Source organism: Natator depressus, chromosome 4 (genome assembly GCF_965152275.1).
Source record: "Natator depressus isolate rNatDep1 chromosome 4, rNatDep2.hap1, whole genome shotgun sequence".
NCBI classification, from domain to species: domain Eukaryota; kingdom Metazoa; phylum Chordata; order Testudines; family Cheloniidae; genus Natator; species Natator depressus.
In genome coordinates, this window is record NC_134237.1 from 20684304 (window position 1) to 20708192 (window position 23889).

The following is a 23889-nucleotide window of genomic DNA, read 5'->3' on the forward strand; positions in this document are numbered from 1 at the left end:
TATTGGGCCTTAAATCATGGGGACCCTAAGCTATTGTCTTTGCTGGAAGCCCTGAATTTGGTTGAATTAGCTCTGCTTATTTTTATTTACTGACCTGATTCGAATCTGTTTCTCTTCTGATTCCTCCCCCGTCTCCCCATATTTGCCACTTCTAAGTAAAAGGCCTTTCTTTGTCCCTCTCATCCCCGTTTGGTAGAATTTTCTCCCTTGGGTAATCTACACTGCAAGTTCATTATGTCATTCTAAGATAGGGCATAATACAAAGGGCCTGATTCTCATTTACACTAAGGACCCTTCTCCCCATTCTCATAGTAAAGAAGGGCCTTAAATGAGTGTAAATGCAATATGTGCTCACTGTCAGAGTTGTGTAAAGGAGCTCTGGTGTAAAAGAAAATGAGGCCCTGGAATTCTCAGTTAATGCACAGAGTATGCGACGATTCTTAGCTGTATGGTTCTATATTGATTGTATTGTTTTTGCACTTCTGCCCTTTTGCACTGCTTTGCTCGTTTGTGAAAAGTGCTGTGGTACATTTGCAATATAGTTCTGTTTTACAGGTTAAGTGTTCCTAGCTCATAGGATCTGCTGGCCATTTCCTTTTAACACTGTACGTATCGATGCAGGTGAATTCCAGTGCTGGTTTCAAAATACAAGAAAACAACTTCTATGTACCTGAAGTGAAAGGGATTTGGGGACAGGCTTGGCATTCGAATGAAGCAACGGTAAGTATAACATCTTTCCAAAACTGCAATATATTTTCTTGTTGTTATTTAGGAAGTTAGAGATATTGGGGCCAAGTCCTTGGGTCCAGCCCTTCTATCCCCAGTACAGCTTAGAAAGCTTTACAACCTCTCCGGTCCTGTGGCTACTGGGCATTGGGCTGGCCCCGATACGCCATTCAGAACAGCAAGGCTCTTCTAAGTTGTGCCAGCTGCCCATGACTTCCAAGGTTGTTTTGGCAGTCAGAGATCGACTGGGCACAGTCACGCCCCAGCTACACCTCCTTTTCCATGGCCACATCTCCCCTTCACTGAGGGCTTGGAAGCAGAGTTAGCATAGGAGGAAACATTGGTGTTCCATGATCTGGAGATTCCCCCATGCCTGACGTAGCCAAGCCATTGGCCAGTCATTGCAAAGCAGCTGCAATGGGAGCCAGGATCTGGCCCATTATATTTCCTCTTATTTTTGTGTTTATCCATTCAGAATTAATGTACCCTTATACAGTCCTTTGAAACTTTTCACCAGGAAGCCAACAGAACATTTTAATTTCCTTTGAGTCATGGAAGGGCGCTACATAACAACTTCAAACAAATTTTCACTCCAGAGTTTGTTTGTTACTGAGACCCACTCTGCAAACTAATTTTCACCGGTTTAACCAAAGGCATTGTTTCCAATTCTTGTAGTTAAACTGGTGCAAAGCCCATTTTGAATGATATTAAAATTGACATAAGCCATTTTTAAACTGATTCAAAAGTGTCCACACAGGGCTTTGCACTGCTTTAATTTAAATGAGTCTGATACAGGAATATGCAGAAATCGCATCCGGGAGAATGGGGTATGGCTTCAGGTCTCATGCTGATTGGATGTGTATTCATTATTTCTAACTAGCAGCTTTAATTCTGCACACAGTACCAAATGTTTGTTACATGAGGCTGTTTTATAGATTTTCACCTTTTCTTAGCCATAGATTTAATCAGGTCTTTTCTTTCTTGGGGAATATTCCCTGATTCCATATATCAGTGACTAGCCACTGATACAGCTGCATCAGGGCAACCCCTAGCATAGAGAGTGGGTTATAAGCCATGATGATTTGCACTATGCAAAGGGAAGGTGCACCCGTGCAAATCACAGCTGCTTGTGGCTTTCCCTGTCAATACTAGGGGTTTGCACTAGTTCAGCTATATCCGTGGTTTGGCACTGATGGCTGAAATCCTCAGCATAGAAAAGGCCTAAACTTCATCCTTGAGGTCTCTCCAATCTTTATCTAATAGTGGACTTTGGTTTTGAGTCTCATTGGTTCTTAGTTTGCAGAGTTTTGATATCTGTTTGTTGTGTGCTTGCTGCTTGACTGAAGTATGCAGTGTGGTTTGTTGAGGGGCCGGTGTGCTGAGTTTAGTGGCCTTCTAGGCAAGGCTGAGAGCTTCTTAAGGAGGCTTTGTTCCCTAAGCCCTTTAGGATCCATTAACTGTTAATGAGGGAGCAGGGCTACTCTCCCTCTCAGTTTAACATTCTCTCAGTTTAGGCCAGGGGTGGGCAGACTTTTTGGCTCGAGGGCCCCATTGGGGTTGCGAAACTGTATGGAGGGCTGGATAGGGAAGGCAGTGCCTCCCCAAACAGCCTGGCCCCTGCCCCCATCCACCCCCTCCCACTTCCTGCCCTCCCCCCTCAAAACTCCCAATCCATCCACCCCTCTGCTCCTTGTCCCCTGACTGCTCTCCCCCCCCCCCCCAGGACCCCACTCCCTATCCAAGCCCCCTGTCCCCTGACTGCCCCAGCCCCTATCCACACCCCCGCCCCCTGACAGGCCCCCCAGGACCCCACCCCCTATCCAACCCCCCTGTTCCCCATCCCCTGACTGCCCCACCACAACCTCCGCCCCATCCAACTGCCTCCTGCTCCCTGTCCCCTGACTGCCCCCCAGGATCTCCTGCCCCTTATCCAACCCCCCCCCCCCCCCGCTCACCGCTTCCTTACCATGCCGCTCAGCAGCAGGACTGGCTTATTGGAAAGCCTGGGAGGTGGGCAGGTGCAAGCAGCGTTGCCTGTGCGATGGCGTGGCTGCGGGGGAGGGGGGATAGCGGGGGAGAGGCCGGGGGCTAGCCTCCCTGGCCTGGAGCTCAAGGGCTGGGCAGGACGATCCTGCAGGCTGGATGTGGCCCACGGGCCGTAATTTGCCCACCTCTGGTTTAGGCCAACAAACACCCCCCCACCCAAAAAAGCTGCAGGAATATAAAAGAATGCAGGCAGAAGTCCAGCAGTAGAGTGGGGTCGATCCAGTTCATTGCATGGAATGTATGATTACCTGCCTGTGGGCAGGTGGCATATGTGTGCATTCAGTGCAAGGAGCTCAAGGTCCTCCCAGACCGAGTGTGGGCTCTGGAGACCAAAGTGGCCGAACTGGAGGAGCTAAGGGAAACAGAGAGGGACATAGATAAGACTTTCCAGGACAGTGTAGAATGGTCCCTCCCCGAATCTGACAGCCCCTGAGAACGTCAAATTGGCGCAGAGGGAAATGAATCCATAGTTGGGACCCTCCTTCCAGATGATGTCACGGTATCCTCTTGCACTGAGGATACCTCTCTGGGGGAAGAAATCTCAGTTATTAGGAAGAGATGGCTAATAGTGATGGGAGATTCGATCATTAGAAATATAGATAGCTGGGTTTGTGATGACCCGGAGAACTGCATGGAGAATTGCCTGCCAGGTACGAAGGCTGTGGATCTCTCCAGACATCTAGACAGTCCTATGTGCAGTGCTGGGGAGGAGCTGGTGATTGTGGTACATGTAGGTACCAATTAAATAGGGAAGGATAGGAGAGAGATCCTGGATGCCAAATGTAGGTTATTAGGTAAGAGATTGAAGTCCAGGACCTCCATGGTAGTATTCTCTGAAATGCTTCCAGTTCCACACACAGGGCCAGGGAGAGCTGCAGGGTCTCAATGTGTGAATGAGACAATGGTGTAGGGAGGAGGTTTTAGGTTTATTAGGAACTTGGGCACCTTTTGGGAAAGGAGGAACCTTTACAGGAAGGATGGGCTCTTCCTAAATCACAACGGAACCAGATTGCTGGCATGTAAAATTGAGAAGATTGTAGAGGAGCTGGGGGAAAGGGCTGGGGGAAAGCTGACAGTACAGAGGATTGAGACATCCCATAGAGGAGACTCTATTAACAGGGATTCTCTATATCCTAGTAAAGATGAGAGGATAGAAGTTGCTAATTACAGGTAGGACCTGAAGAGAAACAGTCAAGTGAAAAAGTGTCCCATTCAATTTACATCACATGAAGGCAGACAACTAAAAAATGACACATTTTACAGAGTACTTGTATACAAATGCTAGGAGTCTAAATACTAAGATGGATGAATTTGAGTGCCTGGTATTAAATGAGGATATTGATAAATGAGGATTTTGATGCATCAGAGAAACTTGGTGGAATGATGATAATCAATGGGATATGGTAATACCAGGGAACAAAATATATAGAAATGACAAGAGTAGATCATGTTGATGGGGGATTGGAACTAGATGTGAAAGAAAGCATGGAGTCAAATATAGTAAAAAAAAAAAAAAAAAAAAAAAATTAAATGAATCAAACTGTATCATAGAATCTCTATGGATAGAAATTCCAAGCCTGAATAACAAGAGTATAGCAGTAGGAATATACTACCAACCACCTGACCAGGATGGTGATGGTGATTGTGAAATGCTCTAGGAAAATAGAGAGGCTATAAAAGTAGAATACTCAATAATACTGGGGGGATTTCAACTATCTGCATATTGACTGGGTACATGTCACCTCAGGATGGGATATTGAGATAAAATTTCTAGACACCATTAATGACTGCTTCTTGGAGCAGCTTCTCCTGGACCCCACAAGAGGAGAGGGAATTCTGGAATTAGTCCTAAGTGGAGCACAGGATCTGGTCCAAGAGGTGAATATAGCTGAACCACTTGGTAATAGTGACCAAAAAGTAATTAAATTTAACATCCTTGCGGGAGGGAAAATACCAAAGAAGCCCAGCACAGTAGCATTTAACTTCAGAAAGGGGAACTACACACAAATGAGGAAGCTAGTTAAAGGAAAATTAAAAGGTACAGTCACAATAGCGAAATGCCTTCAAGCTTCATGGAAACTTTTTAAAAACACCATAAAAGAGGCTCAAATTAAATATATACCCCAAATTAAAAAACAAAGTAAGAGGATCAAAAAAGTACCACCATGGCTAAACAACACAGTAAAAGAAGCAGTTAGAGGCAAAAAGGTATCCTTTAAAAATTGGAAGTCAAATCCCACTGAGGAAACTAGAAAGGAGCATAAACTCTGGCAAGTCGTGTGTAAAAACAGAATTAGACAGGCCAATAAAGAATTTGAAGAACAACTAGCCAACGACTCAAGATCTAACAGCAAATTGTTTTTTGCGTACATCAGAAGCAGGAAACCTGTCAAACAATCAGTGGGGCCACTGGACAACGGAGGTGCTAAAAGAGCACTCAAGGAAGACAAAACCATTGAGGAGAAGCCAAATGAATCCTTTGCACCTGAAGGATGTGTGGAAGATTCCCACACCTGAGCCATGCTTTTTAGGTGACAAATCTGAGGAACTGTCCCAGATTGAGGTGTCAATAAAGGAGGCTTTGGAACAAATAGATAAATTAAACAGTAATAAGCCACCAGGACCAGATGGTGTTCACCCAAGAGTTCTGAAGGAACTCAAATATGAAATTGCAGAACTATGAAGTGTGGTGTAAACAATCACTTAAATGGGCTTTGGTACCAGATGACTGGCGGATAGCTAATATGACACCAGTTTTTTTAAAAGGCTCCAGAGGCGATCCTAGCAATTTTACGCCTAACTTTAGTGCCAGGCAAATTGGTTGAAACTATAGTAAAGAACAGAATTATCAGACACATAAATGAACACGATTTGTTGGGGAAGAGTCAACATAGCATTTGTAAAGGAAAATCATGCCTCACCAATCTATTAGAATTCTTTTAGGGGGTCAACAAGCATGTGGACAAGGGTGATCCAGCGGATATAATGTATGCAGACTTTCAGAAAGCCTTTGACAAGGTACTACACCAAAGGCTCTAAGAACGTAAGAACATAAGAATGGCCATACTGGGTTAGACCAAAGGTCCATCCAGCCCAGTATCCTATCTACCGACAGTGGCCAATGCCAGGTGCTCCAGAGGGAGTGAACCTAACAGGTAATGATTGGTGATCTCTCTCCTGCCATCCATCTCCACGCGCTGACAAAAAGAGGCTAGGGACACCATTCCTTACCCATCCTGGAGAATAGCCATTAATGGACTTAGCCTCCATGAATTTATCCAGTTCTCTTAAACAAAGTAAGCAATCATGCTCACTGCTATAACTATAATGCCTGGGGCCAAATTTCGAAAGCAGCTTTCAGACGTGTACCGAGTTTGCAAGTGAAAACCTTGCATTTGTGCATGCAAAGGGCCTGATTCTGATTTCAATGGGACTACTTGGTAATGAGGTATGGTGCATTGTGAATAAGGGTGCAGAATATCAGGCTTTAGAGCTGAGGTACTCACAGTAGGGAACAGAACCTGTAAGTGGCTATTTTAACAGACAAATGGGGGATTTCACTTCTGGACATTCCTTTTAAAAATACTGCCTTATGTACATAACATGACTCTGAGATAGGACAGAGGAAGAACTGATAATCCAGCTTGTCTTTATCACAGTGACATTTTAAATACATTTTCCTAATTGAAAATGAAACTTTCTTGTCATTTCAGAAGGCTTTGTTGAAACTGACTGCATACCCTTGCATCTTTGACATGCAAGATAAGATTGTGGTTTATGAAATTGACCGCCAAATTCTGTTCAGGATATATAACGTAAGTATTGCCAAAGTCAATGAGGTTTTTTTAACAATTTAAAAACTAAAAGAATGTAAAGCTTGTAATGCATTGTCTATTTTGTTTTGTAGGCAAACCCTTTCCTGGTGCCACGAGGTTCGTGGTGTTTAGAGATCAGAAGAGCACACCTTGTGGATGATGTGTGGCAGTATTTGAGGAGCGCACCGCCTAAAACATTTGAGAAATTCTTGAAAGTAAGAAATCAAGCTTGATTATTTTGTTAGCTCTGAATATATTGCTCTAGAGTACTTCACCTTTAATATAGCTCATAACCAACAAGGAGATCTTTTCAGCATTCATCAGGCATTTTAAAATCCAGTTAAAAATGAAGGAGGGAAAAGTATCATGGAAATTACTGAAAAGCATGTTCCATGTAGGCTAGAATTAGCTTCTCAATCTTGGCACACATGGCAATTAAGCTTTGTTTGATTAAAGCAAGGGGCTAATACAAATACCCAGTGAATGGCAGGTGGTTTAATTAATTATGAAATAGCTTTGGTGGGGTGGGGGTGACTTGCTGGCTAAGGGAACTGGTCATGGGCAACCTGCATAGATCTCACTACATAGGTTTCTATTTTCCAAACTCATATTAGCACTACCCAATGGAGTACTCTTTCACTGCTAGGTCACCTCCTTATGGCTGTTGGGTAGTCTGCTGTATGTGAAAGTGGTGGCCAGGCAAACCGATGTGTGTACAACACATCTCCATGACCGGCGCTAGGGGCCAAGAATTGACTTGGCCACAGAGACTAACTGCTGCTGTCCCGAGTGGAGATGGTCCCCCGCACACCATGGATGAGACGCCCCAGTGGCACAGCATGGGAGATGACTGTGTTGCTCCTGCCTCTGCTGTACCATCATGTAGTTACAAAGGAGGCTTCCGTTTCAATTTCTGTCGGTCTGGCACCAACAATGATGGAAAAACTATTAGATGGATGAGTGACTAAGGTCCTGACCTTGCAGGAAATCTGGGTAGTGGACTTTAATGGAGCTCAGCATGGGCACAGGATCAGGATCTGCATAGATCTCACGACAGCGTCATAGGGTCATAAAGGGTTCTATGTTCCAAACTCCTAGTATCAGCACTACGCACTGGAGTGGTCTGGTTATCCGATCTATGCCACAAGAGACAGCAAATGCAATAACTCTTGTTATCCAATATTTTTTTTCTTTCGGTGGTGGCCCTTCTTCCCTGCCAGCGGTTCCCACCCCGCATCTACCGCAGCAGTGCAAGCACTCAGGTTCACTCTGCTGTTTATGCCATGACTTATAGCATCCAATGCCCTGCTTGCAGCTTTGCTTCATTAAGCAACACATCAAAAATATTGTCTGCCCTCCCAGATTATAACTAGTTGCTTTTCCCTAGAGCATCTTATGACTGTCTTATTACTGTCTTCTGATTTCTCAGTAGCTAAGTCTTTAAGAATATTTACCTGTAGTTTGGTTTCTGTGAAAATGGGATAAATATGCTACCTGATTCCTCTCTACCTCGTAGTGTTGGGCAGTGTCATGGCTTGCTGTCGTCTTGTGCTATATCCAAAGGGGGCCAGCTCTTGTTTCCCAGAGTTAGACTTGAGGGGCAGGGAGGTAGCAAAGAATGAATCTGGTAGACTTGTATTCTTTGATTTATTGCTGTATTTGTTCTGTCAACTTCTACAAGTGGCTCCATCTTACTTAGGGTCATAGTAGTTAGTTATAGATGCGCCCCACAGATCACTGAGTCCATCCCAATGCAAGGAATAGCTTTCCCCCACCCCATTAGAAGCCATAACCAATGTTAACCAGTCCCCACAGGGCCGTCCCTAGGGGGATGCGGGACCCGGGACATGGGTGCTGAGTTTCTAATCTGCTGGGGGTTGCTCCCCCCTGCTCTGCCTGGGCCCTGCCCCCACTCCGCCCCTTCCCCCAAGGCCCCACCCCGCCCCTGCCCCACCTCTTCCGCACCCAGTTCCGCCCCCTCCCCCGAGCACACTGCGCCCTCACTTCTCTCCCCTCCCCGCCAGCACCTCCTGACACCGCAAAACATCTAATCTGCGGTAGGCGCTGAGAGGGAGTGAGACCTACCGGTGGGCAGGAGAAGGTTCTGGTGGGGGGGCTCCTCACCCCTCCCCCACTGCCACTCACCTCCCCGCTGCCTCCTGCGGGGCCCCCAGCAGTCATCCCGATTCACCATACCTAAGGGATGGCTCTGAGTCCCCATATATGTGACCAGCCAGAATCACAGGCTCAGAGATGCACTTTGCAGGAACGTATATAAATCGCACTACCCAGATAGGTATCCAACACAGAGATGTTACTCTTCAATTTTAAGATGGAGGTAGATATTTGTTACTGAGCTGTAAATGGAAGCACATTTCCAACCTAAGCTTAAAAGGTTACATAGGGAGAGTTTTCTGCTCCTTCACCCTTACCCTCTTGCATTTTACATCAAGGTGGCAACAGTATGCATAAGGACAATTTGTACATGTATGGTCTAGCTCATGCAGGGGAGTCACTTTTGCTACCACCATTGTGTCTCAACATCACAGCTGTCTCTCTCTGTCCATCTAGGAGTGCCTATTTAAGTTAAGATGACTGGCACTGGTTGACTAAGGGCTGTCTACATAGTGGGGTAATGCACTAAACGTGGCTGTGCTTTCTAAAGCGCACAAATGTGTTGTGTGTTAATTGGTCCCTGTAGACCCTGCTTTTGCACACTAATGGTTCCCTAGTAGTGCACTTTAACACAGTAGTTTCAAACAGAACTATGTTGAAGTGCACCACCAGGGTGTACCCAGACCAATTAATACACAACATGTTCCTGCGCTTTAAAAAACACTCCACCTCCATAGTGCGCATTACCCCACCTAAGACTTAGAAATGGGTGAGAACCAAGAGTCACCTAACAACAAACAGTGGGTACTTTAATAGGCCAGATTCTGAGCCCTGCTCTACTCCCTTTGTACTGCATTTCCCCAGACAGCATAGATCTGGCAAGGGGCTGGGGAGAGGGTATGGTTGCTGCATGCCGCACTACTGCTATACCCAGCTGGTAGGGACCTTTGCCACTTGGCACAGGTTCCAGGAGCCCCCAGGCTACTATCCCATGAATAGGCGTGCCAGCTCTGCTATCCTGGCAATCATAATAATGCCTATTTCAGTAATAACAAATGCCCTGTCTTCATTCCCCCTATAATTTAATTAGAGACATTATTTTTCACTACCCCATCTAAAATTAGACCTATAGTGTTACAGGCACATAAATGGATGCCACCTACAACGTGGCTACATTTCAGTAGTGACCGAAGAGCTCCTAATACAGAGTCTGCAAAGCACATCTGGTACAAGTTGGATGTATTATACTCTTTATTTCCATAGTACAGTAAGACAAATGCATTCTACTTCAGACATCAGTTCAAACCAGCAAGGCAACTACCGAATTACGGTGCTGCTCATTTAAAGAGGCATAGTGAAACTCAACATAACCTATTTAAAAAAATTCATCTCAATCAGTGCACAACATTTATTCTTTTCAAAGAGACACAACAGCTTTGACGGGCTAGTAGCATAGCCTTACAACTCACCAATAGGTTTTGATGGGACATGCTAACATGGAGGAGGAACAAGAGAATTGTGATTTAATTATCTCTCTCAGCAGTAATGAGGCCATTGTGCATCAAGGCTTGTGCAGAAAGTTACATTTTCAGGCATCATTGGGAGATTAATAAAGACCACCACTTATGCTAGGAGACTATTGCAACTGCATGGAATATAATATTAGGGTGTGGGTAGGTGAAGATACATCGCTCTCTCCGAGCTGCCACAAGGTTGGCAAGTCTATTTTTGTGGTGCCTTCCAAGCTTTTGCCTTATTAGTTGTGTCTAAAAAGTTTAATACCCATCCAGGTCCAAAGGTGAAAGAACACGTAAACTGGTATGGTAATAGGAAGAAGCAGACTGTAGAAACACAAGCTGGTTGTGCTGGTGCAGCCCTCTGGGAACTTTTCATCCATGCTGGCTGAATAAAACAGACCCGCTAAGGACAACAGTGGAACAAGTACAGTTAGCGTAGGCAGTGACAGAAACATCTTTCTTCCCCAGTTACTGTGGGGGTAGGTTAGTCTTCAGGTTTTGTTTTGAATGATAACGGCTATCTAGGTTTGCTTCGGTTCCTCACCCTGGGCCTTTCTGTCAATCATCCTTGCGGCCTGAGGGATCATATTAGGAATGCCATCAATGATCGGATACGCGATGCCCAGCTCTTTGTTAATTAGTTCATTGGTGGATGCTTCATACCTGGTCAAAAAAAATTTTAAAAAAATTGAACAGTAGATACAATGACCTGGGTTGTTGTTGTTGTTTAAGATTTTGGGTTGGGGTTTTTTTTTTTTTTTTATTTTTATTTTTGGAGGGGGGTGAAAGACAACTGAAACGAACATCTCAACGGAAGTATGTAGCTAGAAACTATGGAACTAGTAGAATTATCCTAACAGAAAGTAACCAGGACACATTCTCAAAGCAGGAAATCATGCCTTCAGATAAAGATACTATTTTAGAATGGAGGTAGGGTGTGACTCTTCATAACAAAATTTATAACATTTAAATTATAAAAATGAAAACTCTCCTTAAGTGCTTGGGCACCCTACAGCAGTGCAGTTGTGAACTAAGATTTTGTGTAGAAAATGCCATTCAGCTCAGTTGTACTTCACAATTATATACTCAAGGCTATTCACGGGGTACTTTCCGATTGTGTTTGTGTCTGCAATGGCAGAGGTGTAAAAATAAATTATAGCAAACTGTAGCTTCCACAGAGCACATGTGCTAGTCATGAACCCTAGAGATTACATTGAGTTCTCACCTTTTGCTGTGTTTCAATAATTCTAGTAGATATAAATAGCATGCCCAAGGAGGTGAAAATGGAGGGAGAGCATGAGTGGGTGTGACACACACACACCCCCCACCTTCCATTGTAACTCCTTTCCTTCTCCCAGGCAGATATTGGAAGTGAGTGACCTGCCAAAATTGACTCATCTGATGGTATAGGCTCTCATTCAAATTAACTTTATGACTGATTTAAAAACCAGCTCCTTTTGTGATGAGAGCAGAGGTCGGCAAACTATGGCCCGTGAGACCCTCCTTCCTGGCCCCTGAGCTCCTGGCCCGGGAGGCTAGTCCCCAACCCCTCCCCCGCAGCCTCAGCTCACTGTGCCGCCAGTGCCATGCTCGAGGAGGGGGGGGCTGTGAGCTCCTGGGTCAGCGCAGCTGCAGAGCCCGGCGGGACCTGGTGCTTGGTGCTGCGCAGGGTGTGGCTGGCTCCAGCCAGGCGGCACGGCTGCCTGTCCTGGTGCAGCCACTCGGGCAGGGGGCGGGGGGATTGGATAGAGGACAGGGGAGTTCGGGGTGGTGGTCAGGGTGTGGATAGGGCTGTGGTGGTTAGAGAGCAGGGAATGGGGGAGTTGAATTGGGGGCAGGGGTCCCGGGGGGGCAGTCAGGAAGGAGAGGGGGGGTTGGATGGGGTGGGGGTTCCGAGGGCAGTCAGGGGACAGGGAGAAGGGGGGGGTGGATGGATGAGGAAGGGGGGCAGTCAGGGGACAGGGAGAAGGGGGGGTGGATGGGACAGGGATCCCTGGGGGGGGCAGTCAGGAAGGAGAAGGAGAGTTGGATGGGGTGGCGGGGGTTCCAGGGGAGGTCAGGGGACAGGGAGCGGGGTGCGGGGGGTTGGATGGAGCAGGAGTCCCGGGGGGCGGGGGCCGGGCCACGCCTGGCTGTTTGGGGAGGCACAGCCCCCGCACCCTCCCCCCATGCAACTTCCGAAACCCGGTGCGGCCCTCAGGCCAGCAAGTCTGCCCGCCCCGGCTTAAAGGCTATTGCTGTGTTTTCCAACAGGACAGTGACATGTCACTTAGGGTCCCTGCTGGGTTAAAATCTCGTCTCTCCGGAGGACGGGGCGGGAGCCACGTGGCTGGCGGGCAGAGGACGCCGCGGGGGCGGGGAAGGGGAGAGTGTTGGCTGCGGGCAGGAATTACGGGACCAGGATCTCGGGCTTGCCCCGTGCGGCAGCAGCTCCCCAGGGTCCCCGAAGCTCTCCAGCCCCAGGGAAGGGGCGGGAGGCCGGCCTCACCTCAGCGGTTGCTTGGAGAGCGGGCAGACCAGGAACTGCAGCACAGCCGGGTCGAAGGCCGTGGGCTGCTCCTGGCCCTCCGGCCTGTCCGAGGAGTGGCTCAGGGCTGCCCCCGGGCCGGGTCTGGTAGCAGCCGCTGCCGCGCCGGCTCCCGCGGGCTGGGGCTGCCTGCAGAGCAGCACTGAGGCGAGGGTCCTGCTCACATACCGTCCTCGCATGGTCCTGCTCTGCCGCGGCTGTGCTGACTCACAGGGCCAGCCTCCTTCTCTCTGCCACTCCTTCCTTCCTTCCTGCCTGCCTGCGCCGGCCTGGGAGAGTCCCTGTGCAGCCCGGGCTGCTTGCCCCTCGGTTCCTAGTCATCAGCCGGTGCTGCCTTGCTCTCAGCTGCACCCACCCCCCTTGCTTCTCCTGCGCTGCGGTAATCATAGCAACTGCTCTTGCCTTGGTCCCAACTCGTCTTTCCCTTAGGCCCCCGCCAGAGGTATTCAGTTATCACTGGTTTCAGAGTAGCAGCCGTGTTAGTCTGTATTCACAAAAAGAAAAGGAGTACTTGTGGCACTGTTATCATTGTCACTTGGCTCGCCACGCTGTCAGCTAATTAAGCTATTTCTCCCATGCTGTGGGAGGCAGGCACGGTGGTTTCTATTTTCTAAATACTTGGAGACTCTCAGAGACTCTGGTGGAGGTACTACATCAGTACCATAATAGATTAATGGATCAACAGAGGTAGCCATTTAATCTCATTCTAAAACAACGAGGAGTATAAATCTGTTTGAAGGTGCCACCAGACTCCTCCTTGTTTTTGTGGATACAGACTAACACGGCCACCCCCTGATACTTAATCTCATTCGAAGCACTTCCCTGAGCAGTTCAACCATGGTGACAAGCTGAGGCTACAGCTGTTTGTGCACCTCTAGGAAAAGTTGTTGGACCATTCCCAGACATACGCTCCCCCGGAGTTGACAAATTGTACTCGTGTGGCGGGGTCAGCAATACTTCCTTGTGGGGAGTTAATTTTTAGTCGATTTTTATTTTTAATCTCACTGATGAGGAAAGAATTTGTTGAGTTGATTTCAGAGGGACATTGGAATTTCTTTTGAAATCTTGCTTGTTCAACATATTACAGCTTGACTGCTCTAAATCTTTGTTTTCAGAGATTTATAACTTGCTCAGGAAAAAATGGTTCCAGTGGGAAACTGGAAAAAGAGAATCTAGGGTGTTTTAAACTCAGTTAAAAAAAGAAAGAAAAACAAACAAAAATACCAAATACTTAGTACCTAATGTCATTCAATGTCATAAAAATAATGAGACAAAAATTATTACATTTTTGGCAAGTGAGCTTCCCCATAGCCCACATTTTGACCTGAATACCTGCTGACATACAGAAAAAATCTAAACTCCCCAAACTGGGTCAGCAAATGCCCCAGATAATGCAGCACTTGCTTTGATGTTTCATGTCGCAGATCTGCCCCTCCAGAAGACGGCACTCTATCAAATATTTCAGTAATCGTACAAAAGATAACTGAAGCACATGGAAGCCACATGTGTGACGAAGTGGGACTGTTCTTAATGGTTCCTCCGAATATTGTGGGGGTGCCTCAATTTCCCTTATGCAGTTCTTAAGTATCTAGGTGGTGGGGTAAGGGTGTATGATCACTGCAGAGCCCTAGAGGGCAGGTGTGTGCAGGGGTCTGGACACAGAGAATGGCCGACACCCTGTTTCCTGGCAACTGAGGGCCTGGACCCTTCCCCCCTGCAAGGTGAGAGCTAAAGGGTTGGAGAACAAAGGAATCAGGTGACCTCCTGGCCTGGGAAAGGAACAAAGCCCAGAGGAGGAGGGGCCGGAGGGAGTTTCAGTTTGGAGGCTGGCTAGGACATGGAGTGAAGTGCAGACGTGGTTGTCTGGCTCACTGCCCTCCAAAATGGACCCAGCTGAGGGGTCCTGTTCTCTGCACCTGCAAGCTCTGTTTTAGACCATGTTCCTGTCGTCTAATAAACCTCTGTTTTACTGGCTGGCTGAGAGTCCCGTCTGACTGCGGAGTTGGGGTGCAGGACCCTCTGGCTTCCCCAGGAGCCCCGCCTGAGCGGTCTCGCTGTGGGAAGCACACGGAGGGGCAGAGGATGCTGAATGCTCTGAGGTCAGACCCAGGAAGGTGGAAGCCGTGTGAGCTGTTTGCCCTGCGGACAGGCTGCTCACCGGAAGGCGACTGCCCCAGAGTCCTGACTGGCTTCATAGGGAGCAGTTCCAGAGCATCGCCCAGGCACTCCGTGATAACATGTGCTTCCAGATGTGGACACGGCTACTGGAGTTAGTAAATGCTATTTACTGCTGCTATGATACGACAGGGATGGAGCAGCAAAACACAACTGGGAGGTGAAGTGGAGGAGCAAAGAGGGGAAGGGAACGTATGGGAAAGATTGGAGGAGTAGAGAAGTATATTGGAGAAGTAGAAAATGCATTGGGGAATAGAATGAAAGAGCACTTCAAAGAAAGCACACCACAAGAGAAGACTTGAGAGAGAGAGAGAGACCCTGTATCAGGCACGAGAGAGCACAGAATAATGGGAGTGGGAGCCTGAATTTATTACAGATGTGCATGAGGACATTTCCTTGGATTCTTTTATACTTCACAAGTTGAGGCCTATGTGACTACTATACATGCTATAATTTTTTTTCATAAGCATGTCTAACACTCATTTTAAATTAACAAAGTATTACATTTATTTACACAACAGTCAGGCTTAGCTGTTCAGGCAACTCATACCTGGATAATTTATTTCTATCCAGGGGTTCTGAGATTATCAGAAACCATGACCCAAAAGATCATGTGATTTATTATTGTCACTAGAATGGCAAGAAGGAATTACAGCTATATACAGCAATCCACATTTGGGGAGTATAGAGTTTTCTGAGAACCAGTATACAAATGATGCAGAACAGTAAATACATATAATTTTATTTTAATGGCATTGTGTGTGCTATATATAACAAATATCAGGGTTTTTTTCATGCAGATATGGCTATTATTTGGAATTAAAATTAGGTAATACCAACTGATTTCCACTAGATGGTGCTATGCTGTTTATAAAATAAGGTTTAAGCTCAAGCTTCTGTGCTTATTCCAATGTTATAAAACTACCAGTAGTGTTTTCGGTAAGTGAATGTATTGTCATGGAAAGGCCAGTGTCACCTTTCCATTCTCTTGTCCCACTGAGCCATCTCAAAAGACAGCCTTGGAAATAGTAGTCTCCTGCTTATTCACACAGCAGGCACGGTGCATAAAGCCACGGTGCAAATTTGCCCCTTGTGTAGCCATTTACATTGGGGCAAAGGGAGTGTAGAACATTACCAAGTCAGAATGATAGCCTTTTCCACCCACTTGGCCCTGATGTAAATAACTGCACCGGTTTCAGACCAACAGTGATATATATCCTAGGGGTGAAATTTTGTCCCCATTGAAATCAATGGGAGCGTTGTCACTAATTTCTTTGGGGTCAGGATTTCACCCCTCATGCGTATAACATTCACGTGTGGCTTATCATCATTAAAGGGGGTGTCAATAGCTGTCTAGCTGGCATCTTTCAACAGCACTAAGAACAAATATTGGTGAAGCAAAGGAACCTGTGAAAACTGGGCAGGGGAAGAATTAGTGCCTTGGATTTAAGGATAAGGATCTAATTTGTCAGATTATGGTACCAGTACTGCCAACTTCAAGCATTCAAAAAAAATCACTAGTCAGGCCCCCAAAATTATAAAACTGTCTTAAAATGCATAAGATCTTTAAAAATAATACATTTTGGATTCTTTTTATTTGCTTTCTGGTTTTAGGAACCTGCGTTCATGTTTTCAAGCTTGCTTCTGCAACTACAAAGGCTAGACATTTTTTTCAAAATGTTTTTTCACATATGCACATGACTCCAAGAGCTGGGGCTTTCAGAAAAATACCAACTAGCACAAGACTCAAAATAAAATTATGACAGCTGACAACACTGTGGTATCACTTATACTTTTTCCTCCTCCTATCTCCATCTCCTGTCCAGTATAGCAGATGATGATCATTCAAGGGTAAACACACTGAAGTATTTCATGCTGAACAGCCACTGCAGTTATGGGTATTCAATTGGTTATTGCCACCTCTGCAAACAAGGGCCCCAATCTTGCTATTTCATATGCATTGACAGTCCCTTGCACCTGCATCGAGCTCCCTGCAGATTTCAGGGCCCAAGTAACTGCCTAGTGCTGGGAGGAGTTGTGCAAGTGATCATTTTAGTATGGACACAAGAGCAGTGATTTTGTTGGGGTCTTTTTGGACTGTTCAGGTGCAGTTCGTTGGAGAACAAGGTATTGATGATGGAGGGTTGTCCCAGGAGTTCTTCACTATCATTACAAGGGAACTGTGTTGTCCAGAAGCACAGATATTCAGAAGTTTGGAGGACTCCAAGCTGATTTGGTTCCCCTCTCAGGTGAGTTATTAAGATGATACTATTTTTTAACCTCACTTTAAAAAAAAAATCTCCTTTTAGCTGGTATTTCCCCATATGACTGTCATCCCTTCACGTTTTTATGAACTGGCTCACCATCTGGGTCATGTCTTCTGTGAGAAACAGACTTAGAAATGCTGCAGGTCTCCCTGTGGGCAGTGCTTGGATTCCACTGAGCAAGCTCAGCCTCCATTAGGGGAAATCCTGGAGTCCCACCAACAACCAGATTCTCAGTTAAAGGAGTTTCCAGTTCATATTTTGGGCCTCAGAAATGCTTGCTCCTTTAAATAACAGGCATAGGGTTCCGTATGTATGCAGTTACTTCTTTATTTACGCATAGGGTATGTTCACTGCAATCAGGAGGTGTGATTGTAGGACACGTAGACAAACATGAGATACTTTTGAAGTTAGCTCAAGTAACAATCGCAGCGAAGCCACAGTGGCACGGACTAGCCCTGTCTGCCCAGGACCCTGGGCATATACTTGAATGAGTGTCATCTGTGCTGCTGCAGATTCACTGCTATTGCGAGATCAAGGTTCGCTCAGGTGTATCTACATATGCTGCAATCACACCTCCCAACTGCAGGTTAGACATAACTATAAGAGAGTGTCAGTGACTTGCCCAGGCACTCAGCAGCAGAACGATGAATACAATTCATGGATCCAGATACCCAGTCCCCTGCCTCTAGCCACTAGACACACTCCCTCCCCACCATAATAAAAAGTCAGTAATAAGGGTTTTGTTTTGTTTTTTAAACACACAATCTAGGTACCAGGAACCGAAGACACCTTTTTCCTGATTGGCACTCTGTTTGGAATGGCACTGTATAACATGAAGATCGCTCCCTTTCATTTCCCTCTAGCTCTGTACAAAAAGTTGCTGGATATTCCACCCACTCTAGAAGACTTAAAAGAGCTGTCTCCTACAGAAGGGAGGTATGATAAAACAATTTCCCAAGCTTTGTGCCATTAAATAAAAGTGTGTGGGGGGGAGGGTCTCCTACTTTGTGGTGTGCATAGAAACCACTAAAAACAGAGCTAAATACAGTTATTCAAGCACATGCCTTCAATGAACTTATAATACCATACTGCTTTTGATATGATAATACTAGGACAGGGACATGCTCCAGAGATGAGACACTCAGGGTACGTCTGCCCTGCAAGTGGATTGCAGCACGTGTATACAAACCTGAGCTAGCTTTGATCGAGTTAGCATGAGTACCACGAGCAGTGAAGCTGCAGCAGTGTGGGCTAGCTGACCGGCTCAGTACTCAGAGTCCTGGGCGAGCTTGTATAGTTGATACTGATGCCCGTGCTGCCGTGGCTTCACTGCTATTGATACTCACGCTAATTAGATTGCGGATAGCTCGGTATGTCCGCACGTGCTGCAGTCACTCCTTCGATTTCAGTGTAGACACACCCTAAGGGTGAAACTCTGCGCCCACTGACATCCATAGTGAAACTCCCTTTGTCTTCAGTGGGGCCAGGCATTGAATTGCACCCCTGCAAACGGACAAGTTAAGGGCTTGTCTACTCTACCAAGTTTTGTTGACAAAACTTATGTCGACACCCAAAAGTCAACAAAACAAAAAAATCGCCAAAGGGTGTTCACACTTGCTCCCTCTGTTGACAGATCATGTCCACGTTGGAGAGACCATCATCGACAGGGTGAGCAATGCACTGTGGGTATGTATCCCACAGTGCAGTGTTGTGGGAAGAAAGAGCTGATCGCTGCACACCTTGGGATTCTCTCCGGGTTCTCCCACAGCCCCCTCAGCTGCCGAGAGCAGCATCGTGAGTAGCTCTGGGAGCTCTCCGCACTGACACGAATGACAAAACAGCGCAGCAGTCTGGCCCCCTCCCCCACAGCAGCAGTCTGCCTGCCGCTGTGTTCCTAGCACAGGGCAGAACAGGAGCATTCCAATGATTTGCTCTTTCTTTGTTCCCCAAACAGAGCAGCACACAGATACTTCCTGGAGCTTTGAAAGGGGAGGGGCACATGGCTGCAGGGAAGCAGAGATCAAAACACTGAGCAGAGCAATCAGGGCAGGCATTGTGGGATACTGGCGGAAGCCAGTTCTGTCGACAAAACAATCAGCAGTGTCTACACTGGCTCTTTGTGGACAATAAAGGGAGGGGGAAAGACAAGTCTCTCATTGGGGTGGAAGTTTTTTGTCACCAAAACTGGGTGTTTTTCACGACAAAAGTCCCATTGTAGTGTGTACGCTCTTGCTGTTTTGTTGCCAAAAGGCAGTTTTTGACGACAAAACTTGCCAGTGTAGACAAGCCCTAAGAATGTTGTTGGCTATAATTTGGACCTGGCTGAAACAAAGCTGCATCTTATTTAATAGTCTCCTGATTGGTGGGTTATAAATTTCTGTTGTGATTCCATTTTAACCAACTTAAATGTTTAGTATAACAGAATTATTTCTCTATGCTGTGATCATGTCAGATCTGAAAAACTAAGCTTTGGTTGCATTAGGTTTTGAATACGAGATTTCAGATATGTACAGCAGGAAATGGTGGTGGTGATTCAGTAGATAGTGTTCTTCTCTTTGATTCAATTTTGAACCAATGTCCTATCATCAAGATGGGGATACTGTGGTGCTCATTCTGGCTGAGAAGTAAGAGACCAGGATCACAAAGACTGCATGGCAATTTATTTTGTTTGTTTTTTAATAGCATGTCTATTTCCTCCAATGTCTTGGACAAGTTCCAACTTGGTTACTCGCATTCTGCCTACCCAACCTCCTCCCCCTGCTGTTTCACTTCTTATTTTACTAACTTGCACAGCACTTATCACCATGGCAACTAAGTGCTTCACACAAAAATTAAAAGAACAAACAAACTATGAATTACATCAGTGAACCAAATTACCAAAAAATCTTCACTTCCTGTCTTAAATTGCTATGTGGTGCTACTGTGCACGACAAAATTGTTCTTATCTATCATCCCCATGGTCCATGATGGAATTGTCTTGACTCAGTAAACATAGCAGCCTCAGGCCTTTATTCTGCACACACTTACACATGTGAGTAACTGTCAGTGAGACTATTCATGTGTGTAAGGTTATTCACATACATAACTGTAGGATGGGGGTCCGAGGCCCCAGTCCTACAATGACCTGGGTGCAAGCTGACCCATACGTCTGCATGGTATTCCTTGAAAGTCAGGGGGGCTCTGCTCAGGCCACATGAAGCTCATTGCTGGATCAGGCCTGAAGTTTATAGACCAGTTGTAGACCAATTTGTGGGTCATTCGGAATGAATGGTGCTAGATAAGATGTAAGACAAAAAATGTGTATATGTACAGAAATAGAAAATATTTTGCTAATTTGCATTAACAAAATTATTTAGAGTCTATGTCCATATTGCTTCTTGTCTGACAGGAATCTTCAAGAAATGCTGGATGAAGACTATGATGACATCCTTGAGAACATGATGATGGATTTCACAGTAAGCCATTATCATCCTACTTACGGGCCCAGCTCTGCAAACACTTATACACAGAGTAACTTGATTTATGAGTAGTCCCGTTGAAATCAGCACAACTGATCATATAAGTTAAGTCCTCACCTTCATAAGTGTTTGCAGTATCAGGCTCAGTATAAAGAATAAGAATGGTATGAGTAAACCAGCATTCAATTTTTTACTTTGCCTTTGACTGTTGTAGATAATGAAGGAACAAGGAGGATCTATAGTTTCCATCGAACTTAAAGAAAATGGTGCAGACATTCCAATCACAAAGCATAACAGGTAGTTGTTTTCTCTCTCTCTCTATACACACACACACACACTTTAAGCACACACACACTTTAAGCACACACACACTTTTCTTTAAGCATCTAGTGTCCTGGAAGAGGTATCGATTTATAAATATAATTTGATTTTAAACTGTAAGATTTTTCTTTCGAGCAAAGTGTTTGTTACATAGGGCAGAAAGATAGTTGGAAGTAAAAGTTCATTAACCTTACAGTGTATCAGGGATAACCTCAACACAGGGGTAACTGGGAGATGATAGTCTTTGGTCTGTGTTATGCAGAAGCTCAGAAATGGTCCCAGCTGGGCTTAAAATCTCTGCATCTGAAAGCCCTATTTAAGCCCTATATATAATATTTAAAATGGGTAGATGATATAGAACTACAATTCCAGTGAATCATTCCTGTCACAAATAAAAAGAAGAATCAAACTGAGTTAAACCTGTGTAAATCCAGAATAATTCTGTTGACTTCAATGGGTGTTACTCTGGATTTATTCCACTGTAAAACAGAGCAGAATATGGACCAGGGATCTGTGTTCATAAATGTGCATGCAGCACAAAATAAAGAATACCTACCATGTCTTACTCTGGGACCCTTGGCTACTACTACAATATAAACAATTAATAAGAATGACCTTATAATGTATAAAAATAGCACAGAAAATGCATTCATGGGGGTGACTGAATTGACAGTCATTTGTAGTGGCCATTCCTGTTTGTTTATGTACATAAGTAATCCTGTTGAACTCAGGGGGATGGCAACTTATGTGCACAAAGTTTCTTGCATGTGTTGGATTAAGGCCACATTCAGGAATGAACTATTGTAGGTTTCCCCTTTAAAGTTGTCCCTCACTCTGTTTCACTAAAAGCAAGAAATCTACAGCATTCGGTTGATATCTTTTCAGGAAAGAATACGTCAATGCATACGTGAATTATGTGTTCAATGAATCAGTAAAGAAGCCGTTTGAGGATTTCAGGAATGGGTTTTTAAGAGGCTGTCCAGCTAAAAAGTGGAAGCTCTTCCTTCCTATCGAGTTCCTGACTGTTTTCCGTGGACATACAAAATATGACTGGAAGCTGCTGGAAGAGGTAATGCAGTCCAGCAGAGCAGGCACCTGCTTCACTTGCTGAATATAGGTTCCCTGTCTTTGTTCTTTTGTTGAGTACATATCCCATGAATGAGAGAATAGGTGGTTCAGGGGCCTGGTAAGAGATGAGGGGCTTTTCACTTAGGTTCACACCAGTGACCCAATTAATTGTTCCTAGTGGCTACTAGTCATTTTGGGGCTAAACAGGTTGATGATATTCCTTTAAATTCTTTTGGGTTGTGCTGTTGTCTCATTTTTAGTGCTCTGTAGCCAAAGAAACATGATCTGGAGGTCCATGCTGCAGAGTACCGCACCAAGCATGCTTTGGGCACTCAAAGTAAGACAGTAGAAGAGTGGTGCCTTTGCTGACTATGCGTATGTACAGCATCTAGCACCATGGGGCCCCAGTTATGGCAGGGGTCGCTAGGCATTACTGTAATACAAATACTAATTACAATTTTCAGAGCTCCACCCATTACACCCTTGTTGGAAATTTGCCCCATATGAAAGACACCCCTTCGGTTTTCCTGGTACCACTTCTTAAGATAAAAAAAACAACAAACAAGAGAAGAATTAGAGATGGGCCTAAAGCAATACCCCGGATCTGACCTGAGTCCTTCCCTCCCACCACCTTCAAGCTGCAAAGTGGGCATGTTAGAAATCCATTCCCAGATCTGAAATCCATGTACTATACTCCTTTCTCTATAGCTGGTTGAGGCAGACCCTTGATTAGAGTGCCCTGAACTTCTGCGTTAGTACAGGGGTGTTTAAAAATCTGAAATAAATAGGATGAAACTCAATGAGTCAACAATGTACCACTGTTGCAAAAAAAGTGATCATCATTCTGGGATGTATTAGTAGGAGTGTTGTAAGCATGCCATGAGAAGTAGTTCTTCCACTCTACTCAGCACTGAGAAGGCCTCAACTGGAGTATTTTGTCCAGTTCTGGGCAGTGGGCACCACACTTCAGGAAAGATGTGGACAAATTGGAGAAAGTCCAGAGGAGAGCAACAAAACATGACCTATGAGGAAAGACTTAAAAAAACTGGGTTTATTTAATCTGGAGACGAGAAGACTGATGGAGGACATAACAGTCTTCAACTATGTAAATGCTGTTACAAAAAGGAGAGTGATGCATTGTTTTTCTTAACCACTGAGGACAGGACAAGAAGTAATAGTCTTAAACTGCAGCAGGGGAAAATTAAATTAGACATTAGGAAAAACTTCCTGTCAGGGTAGTTAAGCACTGTAACAAATTACCTAGGCATCTTGTGTAATGTCCATAATTGAAGGATTTTAACAACAGGTTAGACAAATACCTGTCAGGGATGGTCTAGATAATACTTAGCAAGGTGCCTTCCGGTCTTATATTTCTAGACTAACAGGGCAGGGCTATTTTTATTCTCTTTGACAGAAGACAAAGTACACAGATTATGAAAAGTCTGATCAAACCATCAAGAATTTTTGGGCTGTGTTTCATGAACTCCCAGAAGAAAAGAAGAAGAATTTTCTTGGTAATAAAACAGGCACTTTAAATAATGCACGAAATATTCTCTCTCTATTTAAAAAACAAAAAAACATTTTGGTTGTAAAATAATTTTGCTCTAAATTGCTTTTTACTGTATTTGGCCTCGTTTTCATCATTTCCATGCCAGAGCCTTCTCTGCCAAATTTTAGTTCTGTTCCTTTAGGTCTCACTCTTAGACTCTGCCCCAGTGCATCTGACTTAGCCATGATTCTTCTGTACTTCATTTATCCTGAACATCCCTAGGTATCCTAACTTTATTCCACCTAAGGCTAATATAGAGCCAGTGGAGGTGATGGGTCATGAATCAGCATGCAGCTGAGGCTGGA

The 23889-nt window shown here is 45.2% G+C and overlaps 3 protein-coding genes across 3 annotated transcripts in view; 1 reads left to right on the plus strand and 2 right to left on the minus strand.

Moving 5' to 3' along the window:
* The window catches only part of LOC141986263 (E3 ISG15--protein ligase HERC5-like), a 44900-nt gene that overhangs the window by 17341 nt on the left and 3670 nt on the right, over nt 1-23889 (plus strand). The window contains exons 14-22 of the mRNA XM_074950581.1: nt 622-720; nt 6486-6587; nt 6680-6802; nt 17027-17170; nt 17958-18124; nt 20577-20643; nt 20861-20943; nt 21853-22036; nt 23450-23549. Of these exons, the coding sequence (XP_074806682.1) occupies nt 622-720; nt 6486-6587; nt 6680-6802; nt 17027-17170; nt 17958-18124; nt 20577-20643; nt 20861-20943; nt 21853-22036; nt 23450-23549 (1069 nt within the window). The remainder of the gene's footprint in view (nt 1-621; nt 721-6485; nt 6588-6679; nt 6803-17026; nt 17171-17957; nt 18125-20576; nt 20644-20860; nt 20944-21852; nt 22037-23449; nt 23550-23889) is intronic.
* Nucleotides 10006-10803, minus strand: PIGY (phosphatidylinositol glycan anchor biosynthesis class Y). Its single transcript, XM_074950583.1, has one exon. It carries the CDS (start codon nt 10672-10674, stop codon nt 10459-10461), a length of 216 nt encoding a protein of 71 aa, XP_074806684.1. The 5' UTR covers nt 10675-10803; the 3' UTR covers nt 10006-10458.
* Nucleotides 10741-12993, minus strand: PYURF (PIGY upstream open reading frame). The gene is made up of 2 exons (XM_074950582.1): nt 12708-12993; nt 10741-10882 (listed from the first exon to the last, which is right to left on the minus strand). The coding sequence occupies exons 1-2, from the start codon at nt 12923-12925 to the stop codon at nt 10741-10743; spliced, it is 360 nt and encodes a 119-aa protein (XP_074806683.1). The 5' UTR covers nt 12926-12993.